Source organism: Nerophis ophidion, linkage group LG08, assembly GCF_033978795.1.
Source record: "Nerophis ophidion isolate RoL-2023_Sa linkage group LG08, RoL_Noph_v1.0, whole genome shotgun sequence".
Taxonomy (NCBI): domain Eukaryota; kingdom Metazoa; phylum Chordata; class Actinopteri; order Syngnathiformes; family Syngnathidae; genus Nerophis; species Nerophis ophidion.
In genome coordinates, this window is record NC_084618.1 from 20,587,426 (window position 1) to 20,605,093 (window position 17,668).

The 17,668-nt window shown below is 33.7% G+C and overlaps 1 protein-coding gene across 1 annotated transcript in view; it reads right to left on the bottom strand.

Moving 5' to 3' along the window:
* The window catches only part of LOC133557151 (laminin subunit gamma-3-like), a 182,285-nt gene that overhangs the window by 134,524 nt on the left and 30,093 nt on the right, over positions 1–17,668 (bottom strand). Inside the window, exon 4 of the mRNA XM_061907396.1 lies at positions 8,106–8,223. Within this exon, the coding sequence (XP_061763380.1) occupies positions 8,106–8,223 (118 nt within the window). The remainder of the gene's footprint in view (positions 1–8,105; positions 8,224–17,668) is intronic.

The following is a 17,668-nucleotide window of genomic DNA, read 5'->3' on the forward strand; positions in this document are numbered from 1 at the left end:
TTGTCTTTGTAGTGCATTCAATTGAATATGGGTTGAGAAGGATTTGCAAATCATTGTATTCCGTTTATATTTACATCTAACACAATTTCCCAACTCATATGGAAACGGAGTTTGTATATATATATATATATATACATATATATACAGTATAAACATATATACATATACACATATATACATATATACATATGAATGTGAATGTGGTCTGTCTATCTGTGTTGGCCCTGCGATGAGGTGGCGACTTGTCCAGGGTGTACAACGCCTTCCGCCCGACTGTAGCTGAGATAGGCACTAGCGCCCCCTACGACCCCAAAGGGAATAAACGGTAGAAAATGGAAGGATGGATGGATAAGTTGAAAAGGATTTGCAAATCATTATATTTTTTTTTTATTTACCTTTTACAAAATGTGCCAAATTCACCAGTTTTGGGTTGTGAAGTGAAGTGAATTATATTTATATAGCGCTTTTCTCTAGTGACTCAAAGCGCTTTACATAGTGAAACCCAATATCTAAGTTACATTTAAACCAGTGTGGGTGGCACCGGGAGCAGGTGGGTAAAGTGTCTTGCCCGAGGACACAACGACAGTGACTAGGATGGCGGAAGCGGGAATCGAACCTGCAACCATCAAGTTGCTGGCACGGCCGCTCTACCAACCGAACTATACCGTACAATGAAGAATTCCTACTTCGTATTCAATCCATGGTCAGACTCAAAAGGAATTAACAGTGATAAAAGATAAATTAATACAATTAAATATGAATATGGTTCTGGTGGGGTTGTTTTTTTTCTTCTTTTTTTTTTTTTTTTTAAACATTTTCCCCTGCAGCGTTCGTCTTCTCTTGAGATTTCAGGTGGATCTGGTCGCCATGGCAACACAGGAGGGAGAACCAGGTTTTGGGCAGAGGTCATCCCGCAACACGCGCTAGCAGAAGCTAGCACGCACCAGCACAGCAGGAGGGGGGCGATGGCGAGGATGTTGAAACGTATTTGACATAACTTTGTGCTGCAGACGGGAATATGAAAATGAGATCCACTCGCTGTTGGCGCTTTGAGCGATGACGCACTTTGTTTATTCCTAATAGAAATAATAATAATAACAAATGTATTTTCTTCCTCTATGGCTAAAATATATATAATATATATATATATATATATATATATATATATATATATATATATATATATATATATATATATATATATATATATATATATATATATATATATATATATGTATATATATATATATATATATATTAGGGCTGCTAATCTTTGGGTGTTTCACATCCATCCATCCATCTTCTTTCGCTTATCCGAGGTCGGGTCGCGGGGGCAGCAGCCTAAGCAGGGAAGCCCAGTCTTCCCTCTCCCCAGCCACTTCGTCTAGCTCTTCCCGGGGGATCCCGAGGCGTTCCCAGACCAGCCGTTAAACATAGTCTTCCCAACTTGCCTTGGGTCTTCCCCGTGGCCTCCTACCGGTTGGACGTGCCCTAAGCACCTCCCTAGGGAGGCGTTCGGGTGGCATCCTGACCAGATGCCCGAACCACCTCATTTGGCTCCTCTCGATGTGGAGGAGCAGCGGCTTTACTTTGAGTTATTCCCGGATGACAGAGCTTCTCACCCTATCTCTAAGGGAGAACCCCGCCACACGTTGCAGGAAACTCATTTCGGCCGCTTGTATCCGTGATCTTATCCTTTCAGTCATGACCCAAAGCTCATGACCAAAAACACTTTTTCAGGATAAAAAAGGATTTTCAAAGTAAACATTTAGTTTCAAGGTAAAAGCAGATTTTCAAGGTAAAACCTGATTTTCAAGGTAAAACCTGATTTTCAAGGTAAAAGTTGATTTTCAAGGCAAAAACTGATATTCATAGTAAAAATTGATTGTCAAAGCAAAAACTGATTTACAAGACAAAAACTGATTTTTAAGGTAAAAACAGATTTTCAAGGTAAAAACCGATTTTCAAGGTAAAAACTGATTTTCAAGACAAAAAATTATTCTTAAGGTAATAACCGATTTTCAAAGTAAAAACTGATTTTCAAGGTAAAAACTGATTTTCAAGGTAAAAGTTAAATTTTCGAGGCAAAAAGTGATTTTCAAGGTAAAAACTGATTTTCCAAGTAAAAGTTAATTTTCAAAGCAAAAACTGATTTAAGGCAAAAACTGATTTTCTTGGTAAAAACTGATTTTCAAAGTAAAAACTGTTTTTCAAGGTAAAAACTGATTTTCAAGGCAAAAACTGATTTCAAAGCACAAACTGATTTTCAAAGCAAAAACTGATTTTCAAGACAAAAAATTATTCTTAAGGTAAAAACTGATTTTCAAGACAAAAACCGATTTTCAAGGTAAAAACTGATTTTTTAAGGTAAAAGTTGATTTTCAAGGCAAAAGCTGATTTTCAAGATAAAAGCTGATTTTCAAGGCAAAAGCTGATTTTCAAGGTAAAAACTGATTTTCAAGGTAAAAACTGATTTTCAAGGTAAAAACTTATTTTCAAGGTAAAAACACATTTTTTAAGGTAAAAGTTGATTTTCAAGGCAAAAACTGATTTTCAAGGCAAACACTGATTTTCAAGGTAAAAACTGATTTTCAAGGCAAAAAAATAATTCTTAAGGTAGAAAACGATGTTCAAAGCAAAAACTGATTTTCAGGGTAAAAACTATTTTTCAAGGTAAACATTGAGGTTCAAGAGATAAACTGGTTTTCAAAGTAAAAGTTGATTTTCAAGGCAAAAACTGATATTCAAAGGAAAAGTTGATTGTCAAAGCAAAAACTGATTTTCAAGACAAAAACTGATTTTAAGGGTAAAAACTGATTTTTAAGGTAAGTTAAATTTTCCAGGCAAAAACTGATTTTCAAGGTAAAAACTGATTTTCAAAACAAAAACTAATTTTCAAGGTAAAAACTGATATTCAAAGTAAAATTTGATTTTCAAAGCAAAAACTGATTTTCAAGGTAAAAACTGATTTTCAAGACAAAAAACGATTTTCAAGGTAAAAGTTAAATTTTCGAGGCAAAAAGTGATTTTCAAGGTAAAAACTGATTTTCCAAGTAAAAGTTAATTTTCAAAGCAAAAACTGATTTAAGGCAAAAACTGATTTTCAAGGTAAAAACTGATTTTCAAGGCAAAAACTGATTTCAAAGCACAAACTGATTTTCAAAGCAAAAACTGATTTTCAAGACAAAAAATTATTCTTAAGGTAAAAACTGATTTTCAAGACAAAAACCGATTTTCAAGGTAAAAACTGATTTTTTAAGGTAAAAGTTGATTTTCAAGGCAAAAGCTGATTTTCAAGATAAAAGCTGATTTTCAAGGCAAAAGCTGATTTTCAAGGTAAAAACTGATTTTCAAGGTAAAAACTGATTTTCAAGGTAAAAACTGATTTTCAAGGTAAAAACTGATTTTCAAGGTAAAAACTTATTTTCAAGGTAAAAACACATTTTTTAAGGTAAAAGTTGATTTTCAAGGCAAAAACTGATTTTCAAGGCAAACACTGATTTTCAAGGTAAAAACTGATTTTCAAGGCAAAAAAATAATTCTTAAGGTAGAAAACGATGTTCAAAGCAAAAACTGATTTTCAGGGTAAAAACTATTTTTCAAGGTAAACATTGAGGTTCAAGAGATAAACTGGTTTTCAAAGTAAAAGTTGATTTTCAAGGCAAAAACTGATATTCAAAGGAAAAGTTGATTGTCAAAGCAAAAACTGATTTTCAAGACAAAAACTGATTTTAAGGGTAAAAACTGATTTTTAAGGTAAGTTAAATTTTCCAGGCAAAAACTGATTTTCAAGGTAAAAACTGATTTTCAAAACAAAAACTAATTTTCAAGGTAAAAACTGATATTCAAAGTAAAATTTGATTTTCAAAGCAAAAACTGATTTTCAAGGTAAAAACTGATTTTCAAGACAAAAAACGATTTTCAAGGTAAAAGTTAAATTTTCGAGGCAAAAAGTGATTTTCAAGGTAAAAACTGATTTTCCAAGTAAAAGTAAATTTTCAAAGCAAAAACTGATTTAAGGCAAAAACTGATTTTCTTGGTAAAAACTGATTTTCAAAGTAAAAACTGTTTTTCAAGGTAAAAACTGATTTTCAAGGCAAAAACTGATTTCAAAGCACAAACTGATTTTCAAAGCAAAAACTGATTTTCAAGACAAAAAATTATTCTTAAGGTAAAAACTGATTTTCAAGACAAAAACCGATTTTCAAGGTAAAAACTGATTTTTTAAGGTAAAAGTTGATTTTCAAGGCAAAAGCTGATTTTCAAGATAAAAGCTGATTTTCAAGGCAAAAGCTGATTTTCAAGGTAAAAACTGATTTTCAAGGTAAAAACTGATTTTCAAGGTAAAAACTTATTTTCAAGGTAAAAACACATTTTTTAAGGTAAAAGTTGATTTTCAAGGCAAAAACTGATTTTCAAGGCAAACACTGATTTTCAAGGTAAAAACTGATTTTCAAGGCAAAAAAATAATTCTTAAGGTAGAAAACGATGTTCAAAGCAAAAACTGATTTTCAGGGTAAAAACTATTTTTCAAGGTAAACATTGAGGTTCAAGAGATAAACTGGTTTTCAAAGTAAAAGTTGATTTTCAAGGCAAAAACTGATATTCAAAGGAAAAGTTGATTGTCAAAGCAAAAACTGATTTTCAAGACAAAAACTGATTTTAAGGGTAAAAACTGATTTTTAAGGTAAGTTAAATTTTCCAGGCAAAAACTGATTTTCAAGGTAAAAACTGATTTTCAAAACAAAAACTAATTTTCAAGGTAAAAACTGATATTCAAAGTAAAATTTGATTTTCAAAGCAAAAACTGATTTTCAAGGTAAAAACTGATTTTCAAGACAAAAAACGATTTTCAAGGTAAAAGTTAAATTTTCGAGGCAAAAAGTGATTTTCAAGGTAAAAACTGATTTTCCAAGTAAAAGTTAATTTTCAAAGCAAAAACTGATTTAAGGCAAAAACTGATTTTCAAGGTAAAAACTGATTTTCAAGGCAAAAACTGATTTCAAAGCACAAACTGATTTTCAAAGCAAAAACTGATTTTCAAGACAAAAAATTATTCTTAAGGTAAAAACTGATTTTCAAGACAAAAACCGATTTTCAAGGTAAAAACTGATTTTTTAAGGTAAAAGTTGATTTTCAAGGCAAAAGCTGATTTTCAAGATAAAAGCTGATTTTCAAGGCAAAAGCTGATTTTCAAGGTAAAAACTGATTTTCAAGGTAAAAACTGATTTTCAAGGTAAAAACTGATTTTCAAGGTAAAAACTGATTTTCAAGGTAAAAACTTATTTTCAAGGTAAAAACACATTTTTTAAGGTAAAAGTTGATTTTCAAGGCAAAAACTGATTTTCAAGGCAAACACTGATTTTCAAGGTAAAAACTGATTTTCAAGGCAAAAAAATAATTCTTAAGGTAGAAAACGATGTTCAAAGCAAAAACTGATTTTCAGGGTAAAAACTATTTTTCAAGGTAAACATTGAGGTTCAAGAGATAAACTGGTTTTCAAAGTAAAAGTTGATTTTCAAGGCAAAAACTGATATTCAAAGGAAAAGTTGATTGTCAAAGCAAAAACTGATTTTCAAGACAAAAACTGATTTTAAGGGTAAAAACTGATTTTTAAGGTAAGTTAAATTTTCCAGGCAAAAACTGATTTTCAAGGTAAAAACTGATTTTCAAAACAAAAACTAATTTTCAAGGTAAAAACTGATATTCAAAGTAAAATTTGATTTTCAAAGCAAAAACTGATTTTCAAGGTAAAAACTGATTTTCAAGACAAAAAACGATTTTCAAGGTAAAAGTTAAATTTTCGAGGCAAAAAGTGATTTTCAAGGTAAAAACTGATTTTCCAAGTAAAAGTAAATTTTCAAAGCAAAAACTGATTTAAGGCAAAAACTGATTTTCTTGGTAAAAACTGATTTTCAAAGTAAAAACTGTTTTTCAAGGTAAAAACTGATTTTCAAGGCAAAAACTGATTTCAAAGCACAAACTGATTTTCAAAGCAAAAACTGATTTTCAAGACAAAAAATTATTCTTAAGGTAAAAACTGATTTTCAAGACAAAAACCGATTTTCAAGGTAAAAACTGATTTTTTAAGGTAAAAGTTGATTTTCAAGGCAAAAGCTGATTTTCAAGATAAAAGCTGATTTTCAAGGCAAAAGCTGATTTTCAAGGTAAAAACTGATTTTCAAGGTAAAAACTGATTTTCAAGGTAAAAACTTATTTTCAAGGTAAAAACACATTTTTTAAGGTAAAAGTTGATTTTCAAGGCAAAAACTGATTTTCAAGGCAAACACTGATTTTCAAGGTAAAAACTGATTTTCAAGGCAAAAAAATAATTCTTAAGGTAGAAAACGATGTTCAAAGCAAAAACTGATTTTCAGGGTAAAAACTATTTTTCAAGGTAAACATTGAGGTTCAAGAGATAAACTGGTTTTCAAAGTAAAAGTTGATTTTCAAGGCAAAAACTGATATTCAAAGGAAAAGTTGATTGTCAAAGCAAAAACTGATTTTCAAGACAAAAACTGATTTTAAGGGTAAAAACTGATTTTTAAGGTAAGTTAAATTTTCCAGGCAAAAACTGATTTTCAAGGTAAAAACTGATTTTCAAAACAAAAACTAATTTTCAAGGTAAAAACTGATATTCAAAGTAAAATTTGATTTTCAAAGCAAAAACTGATTTTCAAGGTAAAAACTGATTTTCAAGACAAAAAACGATTTTCAAGGTAAAAACTGATTTTTTTTAAGGCAAAAGTTGATTTTCAAGGCTAAAACTGATTTTCAAGGTGAAAACTGATTTTCAAGGCAAATAATAATTCTTAAGGTAGAAAATGATTGTCAAGGCAAAAAGTGATTTTCAAGGTAAAACCTGATATTCAAAGTAAAAGTTGATTTTCAAAGCAAAAACTGATTTTCAAGGTAAAAACTGATTTTCAAGACAAAAAACGATTTTCAAGGTAAAAACTGATTTTTTTTAAGGCAAAAGTTGATTTTCAAGGCTAAAACTGATTTTCAAGGTGAAAACTGATTTTCAAGGAAAAAAAGAATTCTTAAGGTAGAAAATGATTGTCAAGGCAAAAAGTGATTTTCAAGGTAAAACCTGATATTCAAAGTAAAAGTAGATTTTCAAAGCAAAAACTTATTTTCGAGGCAAAAACTGATTTTCAAGGTAAAAACTGATTTTCAAAACAAAAACAAATTTTCAAGGTAAAAACTGATATTCAAAGTAAAATTTGACTTTCAAAACAAAAACTGATTTTCAAGGTAAAAACTGATTTTCAAGACAAACAATAGTTAAGGTAAAAACTGATTTTCAAGACAAAAAAAAACGATTTTCAAGGTAAAAACTGATTTTTTTAAGGCAAAAGTTGATTTTCAAGGCTAAAACTGATTTTCAAGGTAAAAACTGATTTTCAAGGCAAAAAATAATTCTTAAGGTAGAAGTCGATTTTCAAGGTAGAAATCGATTTTCAGGGTAAAAACTATTTTTCAAGGTAAACATTGAGGCTCAAGAGATAAACTGGTTTTCAAGGTAAAAGTTGATTTTCAAGGCAAAAACTGACATTCAAAGGAAAAGTTGATTGTCAAAGCAAAAACAGATTTTCAGGACAAAAACTGATTTTTAAGGTAAAAGTTAAATTTTCGTGGCAAAAACTGATTTTCAAGGTGAAAACTGATTTTCAAGGCAAAAAATATTTCTTAAGGTAGAAAATGATTTTCAAGGCAAAAAGTGATTTTCAAGGTAAATAAAATGTTCAAGGGAAAAAGTGATTTTCAAGGAAAAAACAAATTTTCAGGGTAAAAACTATTTTTCAAGGTTAACATTGAGTTTCAAGATATACACTGATTTTCAAGGTAAAAGTTGATTTTCAAAGTAAAGCACATAAAGTACTTGTACGTACCAAAAAGGTGAGGACTTAAAGGGTTGCCTTGAGGAACGCCTCAGTTATGTAAGTCACAAGTTAAGACCCTAGAGTTTTATGTATGCTGACGTGGTCCAAGTTTCTCTTCCATAATTCTTCCCAGTTTGGGTTTTGCAATTATTCCGTACTTGTCAACGAGACAACACCAGCATCATCACTCCCTGGGAAGCTCATGGAGGAGCCGCTCACCTGCAGCCGCCGGGGCCCAAAGAGTGGAAGCCATCTTGACAGGTGTCGCACTTGTCTCCCGTTACGCCGCCGGCACAGACGCAGCGACCCTCGCCGTCACACTGGAGATTGGTCGAGCCTGAGGCGGAAGACGGGCGGGGGTTACAGTCGGACAGAGACGTAAAAGGACGGTGAAATGACAGCTCATAAGGCTGTGAGGGATCGATACTTTTTTAATAAATGGGAACAACACAACACCTGCTATTGGATTTGTGTTAGGGAAACAGCGGGCTGGGCGAGTGGGAAATGATCCGACACGCCGCCGCTCGGGTTAATGGAGAGAAAGGAGCGACAGGGGCATTGCGGCCCGGCGAAGAAGGCCAGCCGGATGGAGTCTGTTATCACATTTGATCGATTGGAAGGACTGCCGAAGCCCCCGTGCAATCACCTCACACCATTTAGGAGGGAGATTGGAAACGTAGTCTCTCTCTCTCTCTCTCTCTCTGTCTGTCTGTCTGTGCGGGGGTGTGTTCAGACGCATCTTTATTCCCATGATGCAGCAATTTGGAAAATAAGACCTCAAAACAAGACTAGAAGAGGCAATTCCTGGAGGAATTACACGTGAATGTGTGGTGGTATGGGCCGAAGCTTAAACTGCAAACAAAGTGGTTTTAGTACAAAAGTTTTATTTACCCAATATGAAAAAGTACAGAGTTGGATTGAATTGATATGCAGACAGACAACATCCTCCAGAGAATCCAGGATCAGGCAAAATCATGCAAAATATATCAAATATTGGTCTCCGGGCCTTTCATATGTTTCCCTCATGTGTCAAGGCCTTGTTGTTTTGCAACTGCTGGCTCCAAAACAACTGTGGATCCCTTAGTCTTAACAAACAGTCATAACATTTTTTAGAATGGTTAGAGCGACCACAAATTCAGCTTTCCTCTACCTATGAACCTTTGGTTCTGAATTGGAAAAAAGAAAAGAGCAGACCTCTTAAAGCAGGGGTCAGGAACCTTTTTGGCTGAGAGAGCCATGAAAGCCAAATATTTCAAAATGTATTTCCGTGAGAGCCATATCATATTTTTCAACACTGAATACAACTAAATGCGTGCATTTTTAACTAAGACCAACATTTTTAGAGTATAATAAGTCTCTTATTCTTTTTAATAACATTGTTATTCTGAAGTTAACCAATAATAAAATAAAATGTCATGTCTGTTGGTGCATGTTTTTGTTTGGCCATGTGCTTTTGTCCTTTGGACTCTTTAAGTTCCTGTTTTTTTCCACTCCCTTGTCTGGTTTCCTTGGTTACTCATTTTGTCCACCTACAAACATACAAATCGGTTTGAATGGGGAAAATGTCTCTGAAAATAGGGAATTTTTGGAAATCCGGGAATTTTTCAAAATTGTTAAATTTTTAAACAGGCTGAAAATTTTGGAGTTGGAACAGTTTGAATTGGATGAACAATTTAGGAATTGTGGAACTTAATAAAAATGCCTCATTCTTTTCAATGGGAATTTCATGGATATTTTGGAATTTCGGGAAAAGCGGGACTTTTTGGGAAGATGTTAAAAAACTTGAATGTTCTGAATGAGTTGAAATGGTTGGTGTTGGAATTGTTGAAATCGGTCAAGAAATGTTGAATTAGTAACAGTTGGATTGAATTGATATGCAGACAGACAACATCCTCCAGAGAATCCAGGATCAGGCAAAATCATGCAAATTATATCAAATATTGGTCTCCTGGCCTCTCATATGTTTCCCTCATGTGTCAAGGCCTTGTTGTTTTGCAACTGCTGGCTCCAAAACAACTGTGGATCCCTTAGTCTTAACAAACAGTCATAACATTTTTTAGAATGGTTAGAGCGACCACAAATTCAACTTTCCTCTACCTATGAACCTTTGGTTCTGAATTGGAAAAAAGAAAAGAGCAGACCTCTTAAAGCAGGGGTCAGGAACCTTTTTGGCTGAGAGAGCCATGAAAGCCAAATATTTCAAAATGTATTTCCGTGAGAGCCATATCATATTTTTCAACACTGAATACAACTAAATGCGTGCATTTTTAGGTAAGACCAACATTTTTAGAGTATAATAAGTCTCTTATTCTTTTTAATAACATTGTTATTCTGAAGCTAACCAATAATAAAATAAAATTTCATGTCTGTTGATCATGTTTTTGTTTGGCCATGTGCATTTTGTCCTTTGGACTCTTTAAGTTCCTGTTTTTTTCCACTCCCTTGTCTGGTTTCCTTGGTTACTCATTTTGCCCACCTGTCTCTGGTGGACAAAATGCCCGCTCACCTGCATCCCGAGCCCTAATCAGAGGCAGTATTTAAGCTCGTCTTTGCCAGTCAGTCGCCCTGTGCTGACTTGTTTCATGCTTCATGCCATGCCAAGTAAGTTTTGTTTGATTTATGTTAATAGTCTGTTTATGCGTTACCTTTGTTCCTTAGCCCAAGTTGTGCCTCCGCTGTGAGCGATTTTTGTTTGTATATTTTTTTAGCTAAAATTAAATCATGTTTTTACCTAAATGCTATGTCCCGAGTAGTCCCTCTGCCTTCCTGGGAGAACGACCCCGCAGCAAGCTGCAAGCCCCCCCCCCATCGTGACATAAAATACTTCTTACCATTAATGTGACTTCTTGAACAGGTGCGGTAGAAAACGGATGGATGGATTTAAATGCATGAGAATGTTTTATATTTTGAACATTATTTTTAGCACTGTGATTACCAGCAAAATTATTCATAATTATCGCGTTAAGCAATCTCAGCTAAGATTTATCTGAGAACCAGATGCAGTCATCAAAAGAGCCACAGGTTCCCTACCCCTGTCTTAAAGCTTGTTGACACATTTTCTTTTAGGACTTCAACAGACACAAAATATGGTATAAAAGTCAGAAATTCCACTACAAATGCTCCAATGCTGGAGTTAAAGTGAAATGCTGACGGAATGTAGTATAAACGGAAGAATACCGTATTTCCTTGAATTGCCGCCGAAGCGCTAATTAATTTAAAACCTCTTCTCACTCCGGCACTTACCAAAGGTCTGGGTAAATTTAGGCCTGCGCTTAAGAATTTGAGTGTGATGTAAGGATACCATCATGAAAAGCACATTTAATTAAAAAAACTTTATTATGGTCTTACCTTTACTTATAAATGAATAATAATAAATAATAATAATACATTTTATTTGGTATAGCTCTTTGAAGTCCATGCACAGCTCCTTCTGATCAAAGTCATCAATAATTTGTTTACAGAAGTCTTCCTTATCTTTCTTCAGTTTTAAAAGTCTCTCTGTCTCGATGGAGATCTTCCTTTATTACCTCCTGCTTTGATGGGAAGTCCTGTTTAGAAAACGGTTTTATTTTAGATATGTAATCCTCCATGTTAAAAGTGCAAGCGAGAGGAAAAAATAAACGATCGCTGCTCACTCTTGCTGCTTGTTGTCACTTCTTCTGCAGCCGAGTAGTCGCAAGAAGGATCACTAACGCCCTCTACCACCAGGAGGCGAGAGTCATTTAATGACTCATGTTTGACACACGCAGCTATGATATATTAATAAAACATAGCTGCTTACTGTTCTTTTTAGCATATTCAATAGCTTGGACCTTAAATCCTACTGAATAGCTCTTAATCTTCTTCCCTTTATGCGATTTCAAACGATTGAAATCAGCCTCCTCCATTTTGAAAATGATCGTGACGTGACGAGTTTGACCCTGTGGAAATTCTAAGCATATGCTAATTATTTGGCGAAATTCTAGACATGCGCTAATAAAAATAATATTTTGCGAAACGAGTTTGACCCGGCGTTAATCCTTAGCCGGCTGTAATGCTAAGCATGCGCTAATTATTTTGTGAAACGAGTTTGACCCGGCAGTTGTTCTAGGCAGGCGCATACTATATACCCGGCGGCAATTCAAGGAAATACGGTAGTTTGAATGTTGGAATGGTTTAAATGTTGAAATAGTTTGAATTTCTAGAAAAAAAACGTGGTTTGGAACTTGGGAAATTGTTATTTAGAATGTCTAGGATGAGTGGAATGTGTTATTGTTGGACTGGTTTGAAAAGGTTGAAAAATGTGGGAATTGTGCGACTTGGAAAAATGTCTCATTCATTTCAATGGGAACTTCCTGGAAATTTGGGAATTTTGGGAAAACTGGATTTAGAAAGGAAAATATGATTAGGAGCATAAATGTCCTGAATGAGCTGAATTGGTTAGTGTTGGAATTGTTGAAATCAGTCAACAAATTTTGAATTAGTAACAGTTTTTAAATTGAAAACTTCCTGGAATTTCAGGAAACCCAGGAATTAATCTAGTTCCTTGTTCTAGATTTGAGTGTTCTGATGATAGAACATTTGAAATGGGTTGAAAAATGTGAAAGGAGTAGTCGAACTTTAGACGGGTGGAAATAGGTTACCAAAAAACGAGAATTCTTGGAAATTTGTTGAATGTGGAAAAATGGTAGTTTGAATCTCCAGGATGAGTTCAATGTGTTGAAGTTGGAATGGTTTGAATGGGTTGAAAAATCTGGGAATTGTGCAACTTGGAAAAATGTCTCATTCATTTCAATGGGAACTTCCTGGAAATTTGCGAACAACTGGATTTTAGAAAAAAATGTTTAGGAGCATAAATGTCCTGAATGAGCTGAATTGGTTGGAGTTGGAATTGTTGACATTGGTCAAGAAATGTTGAATTAGTAACAGTTTTTAATTAAAAAATTCCTGGAATTCATCTAGTTCCTTGTTCTAGATTTGAGTGTTTTGACGATGGAATGGTTGAAATGGGTTGAAAAATGTGAAAGGAGTAATCAAAATTAAGACGATGGAAATAGGTTACCAAAAAACGGGAATTCCTGGAAATTTGTTGAATGTGAAAACATGGTAGTTTGAATGTCCGGGATGAGTGGAATGTGTTATTGTTGGAATGGTTTGAAAAGGTTAAAAAATTGGGGAATTGTGCAACCAGGAAAAATGTCCCATTCATTTCAATGGAAACTTTCTGGAAATTTAAGACTTTTGGGAAAAGCGGGCTTTCAGAAAAAATGATTAGGAGCATGAATGTCCTGAATGAGTTGAATTGGTTGGTGTTGGAATTGTTAAAATCGGTCAAGAAATGTTGAATTAGTAACAGTTTTTAATTGAAAAATTCCTGGAATTTCGGGAAAACCGGCAATTCATATAGTTCCTACTTCTAGTTTGAGTGTTTTGATGGTGGGAATTCCTGGAATTATTTTTTTACTTGAAAAACTTATAGTTTGAATTTCCAGGATGGGTGGAATATGTTGAAGGTGGAATGGTTTGAATTGGTTGAAAATGTGGAAATGGTGGAAGTTTGAAAAATGGCCAATAATTTTGAATTGGAAAATATAAAAAACTAAAAAACGATTCACGGGAAATCCGGGAATCTTTTTTAGAATATTTTGAAGTTAGACAAGTTTAAATCAGATGAAATGTGGGAATTGGGGAACTTTGAAATATGTCCCAATGCTTTCAATGGGAATTTTACAAAAAAATGGGAATTTAGGGAAAAGTGGGAATTTTTTGTGAAAAACGGTACAAAACGTGAATGGTTTGAATATGTTGAAATGGTTGGTGGTAGAATTTTTCAAATCAGTGGAGGAATATTGAAGTAGTAACATTTTTTAATTGAGAAATGGTATTAGGAAATTCCTGGAATTTTGGGAAAACTGGGAAATGTTGTAGTTCAAAAAACACTGTTTTAATCTTGACTAATAGGAATGTTTGGACAGTGGAACAGTTGAAATAGGTTGAAAAATGTGGAAGGAGTAGTCGCCAGAAAAAGGTTGGAAAAAAAGTTTGGAAAAAAAGGGAGTTTTGGGAATTCCTGGAATTTTTTTTAACCAGGAAAAAATATATAGTTTAAATTTCCAGGATGATTGGAATATGTTTAAGGTGGAATATTTTGAATCGGTTGAAAAATGTTGGAATTGTGGAAGTTGGAACAGTTTGAATTGGATGAACAATTTAGGAATTGTGGGACTTAGAAAAATGCCTCATTCTTTTCAATGGGAATTTCATGGATATTTTGGAATTTCGGGAAAAGCGGGACTTTTTTTGGGAAGATGTTAAAAACTTGAATGTTCTGAATGATTTGAAATGGTTGGTGTTGGAATTGTTGAAATCGGTCAAGAAATGTTGAATTAGTAACAGTTTTTATTGAAAAATTCCTGGAATTTCAGGAAACCCGGGAATTCATCTAGTTCCTTGTTCTAGATTTGAGTGTTTTGACGATGGAACGGTTGAAATGGGTTGAAAAATGTGAAAGGAGTAGTCAAACTTAAGACGGGTGGAAATAGGTTAGCAAAAACGAGAATTCCTGGAAATTTGTTGAATGTGGAAAAATGGTAGTTTGCGTGTCCAGGATGAGTTGAATGTTTTGAAGTTGGAAAGGTTTGAATGGGTTGAAAAATCTGGGAATTGTGCAACTTGGAAAAACGTCCCATTCATTTCAATGGGAAATTCCTGGAAATTTTGAGAATTTTGGGAAAAGCGGATTTTTAAAACAAATGATTGGAAGCATGGATGTCCTGAATTAGCTGAATTGGTTGGTGTTGGAATTGTTGAAATCGATCAAGAAACTAATTTGTAACAGTTTTTAATTGAAAAATCCCTGGACTTTCAGGAAATCCGGGAATTCATCTCTGTTTCTTGTTCTAGTTTTGAGTGTTTTGATGATGGAACGGTTGAAATGGTTGGAAAAATGTGAAAGGAGTAGTCTAACATAAGAAGGGTGGAAATACTTTACCGAGAACAGGGGAATTCCTGGAAATTTGTTAAATGTGGAAAAATGGTAGTTTGCCTGTCCAGGATGAGTTCATTGTGTTGAAGTTGGAATGGTTTTAAAAGGTTGAAAAATGTGGGTATTGTGCAACTTGGAAAAATGTCTCATTCATTTCAATGGGAACTTCCTGGAAATTTGGGAATTTTGGGAAAAACTGGATTTTAGAAAAAAATGATTAGGAGCATAAATGTCCTGAATGAGCTGAATTGGTTGGTGTTGGAATTGTTGAAATGGGTCAAGAAATGTTGAATTAGTCACAGTTTTTAATTGAAAAATTCCTGGAATTTCAGGAAACCCGGGAATTCATCTAGTTCCTTGTTCTAGATTTGAGTTTTTTGATGATGGAATGGTTGAAATGGGTTGAAAAATGTGAAAGGAGTAGTCAAACTTAAGACGGTGGAAATAGGTTACCAAAAAACAGGAATTAATGGAAATTTGTTGAATGTGAAAACATGGTAGTTTTTATGTCCGGGATGAGTTGAATGTGTTATTGTTGGAATGGTTTGAAAAGGTTAAAAAATTGGGGAATTGTGCAACTTGGAAAAATGTCCCATTCATTTCAATGGAAACTTCCTGGAAATGTAAGAATTTTGAGAATGTCCTGAATGAGTTGAATTGGTTGGTGTTGGAATTGTTAAAATTGGTCAAGAAATGTTGAATTAGTAACAGTTTTTAATTGAAAAATTCCTGGAATTTCAGGAAAACCGGCAATTCATATAGTTCCTAGTTCTAGTTTGAGTGTTTTGATAGTGGGAATTCCTGGAATTATTTTTTTACTTGAAAAAATTATTGTTTGAATTTCCAGGATGGGTGGAATATGTTGAAGGTGGAATGGTTTGAATTGGTTGAAAATGTGGAAATGGTGGAAGTTTGAAAAATGGCCATTAATTTTGAATTGGAAAATATAAAAAATGAAAAAGGATTCACGGGAATTTTTTTTTAGAATATTTTGAAGTTGGAACAGTTTAAATCAGATGAAACGTGGGAATTGTGGAACTTTGAAATATGGCCCACTGCTTTCAATGGGAATTTTACAAAAAATGGGAATTTAGGGAAAAGTGGGAATTTTTGTGAAAAACTGTACAAAACGTGAATGGTCTGAATGAGTTGAAATGGTTGGTGGTAGAATATTTCAAATCGGTGGAGGATTATTGAAGTAGTAACATTTTATAATTGACAAATGGTATTAAGGAATTCCTGGAATTTTGGGAAATATTCTAGTTCAAAAAACAATGTTTTAATCTTGAGTAATAGGAATGTTTGGACAGTGGAACAGTTGAAATAGGTTGAAAAATGTGGAAGGGGTAGTCGCCAGAAAAAAGGTTGAAAAAAAAAGTCTGGAAAAAAAGGGAATTTTGAGAATTCCTGGAAAAAAAAATTAACCAGGAAAAATACATGGTTTAAATTTCCAGGATGAGTGAATTATGTTGAAGGTGGAAATTTTGGAATCGGTTGAAAAATGTTGGAATTGTGGAAGTTTAAAAAACGTACAAATTGTTTTGAATGGGGAAAATGTCTGAAAATAGGGAATTGTTGGAAATCCCGGAATTTTTAGAAATTGTTTAATTTTTAAACAGGCTGGATATTTTGGAAATGGAAGAGTTTGAATTGGATGAACAATTTAGGAATTGTGGAACTTGGAAAAATGCCCCATTCTTTTCAATGGGAATTTCATGGAAATTGTAGAATTTCGGGAAAAGCGGGACTTTTTGGGAAGATGCTAAAAAACTTGAATGTTCTGAATGAGTTGAAATGGTTGGTGTTGGAATTGTTAAAATCGGTCAAGAAATGTTGAATTAGTACCAGTTTTTATTGAAAAATTCCTGGAATTTCAGGAGACCCGGGAATTCATCTAGTTCCTTGTTCTAGATTTGAGTGTTTCGACGATGGAATGGTTGAAATGGGTTGAAAAATGTGAAAAGAGTAGTCAAACTTAAGACGGTGGAAATAGGTTACCAAAAAACGGGAATTCCTGGAAATTTGTTCAATGTGGAAAAATGGTAGTTCGCATGTCCAGGATGAGTTGAGTGTGTTGAAGTTGGCAAGGTTTGAATGTGTTGAAAAATCTGAGAATTGTGCAACTTGGAAAAATGTCCCATCCATTCAATAGGAAATTCCTGGAAATTGTGCGAATTTTGGGGGAAGCGGAATTTTAAAACATATGATTGGAAGCATGGATGTCCTGAATGAGCTGAATTGGTTGGTGTTGGAATTGTTGAAATCGGTCAAGAAACGTTGAATTAGTAACCGTTTTAATTGAAAAATTCCTCGAATTTTGGGAAAACTGAATCCATCTAGTTCTAAGTGTTTTGACGATGGAATGGTTGAGATGGGTTGAAAAATGTGAAAGGAGTAGTCGAACTTAAGATGGGTTGAAATAGGTTACCAAAAGATGGGAATTCCTGGAAATTTGTTGAATGTGGAAAAATGGTAGTTTGAATCTCCAGGATGAGTTGAATGTGTAGAAGTTGGAATGTTTTGAATAGGTTGAAAAATCTGGGAATTGTGCAACTTGGAAAAATGTCTCATTCATTTCAATGGGAAATTCCTTGAAATTTGGGAATTTTGGTCAAAAACTGGATTTAGAAAAAAAAAATGATTAGGAGCATGAATGTCCTGAATGAGCTGAATTGGTTAGTATTGGAATTGTTGAAATGGGTCAAAAAATGTTGAATTTGTAACAGTTTTTCAATTGAAAAATTCCTGGAATTTCAGGAAAACCCGGGAATTCATCTAGTACCTTGTTGTAAATTTGAGTGTTTTGACGATGGAATGG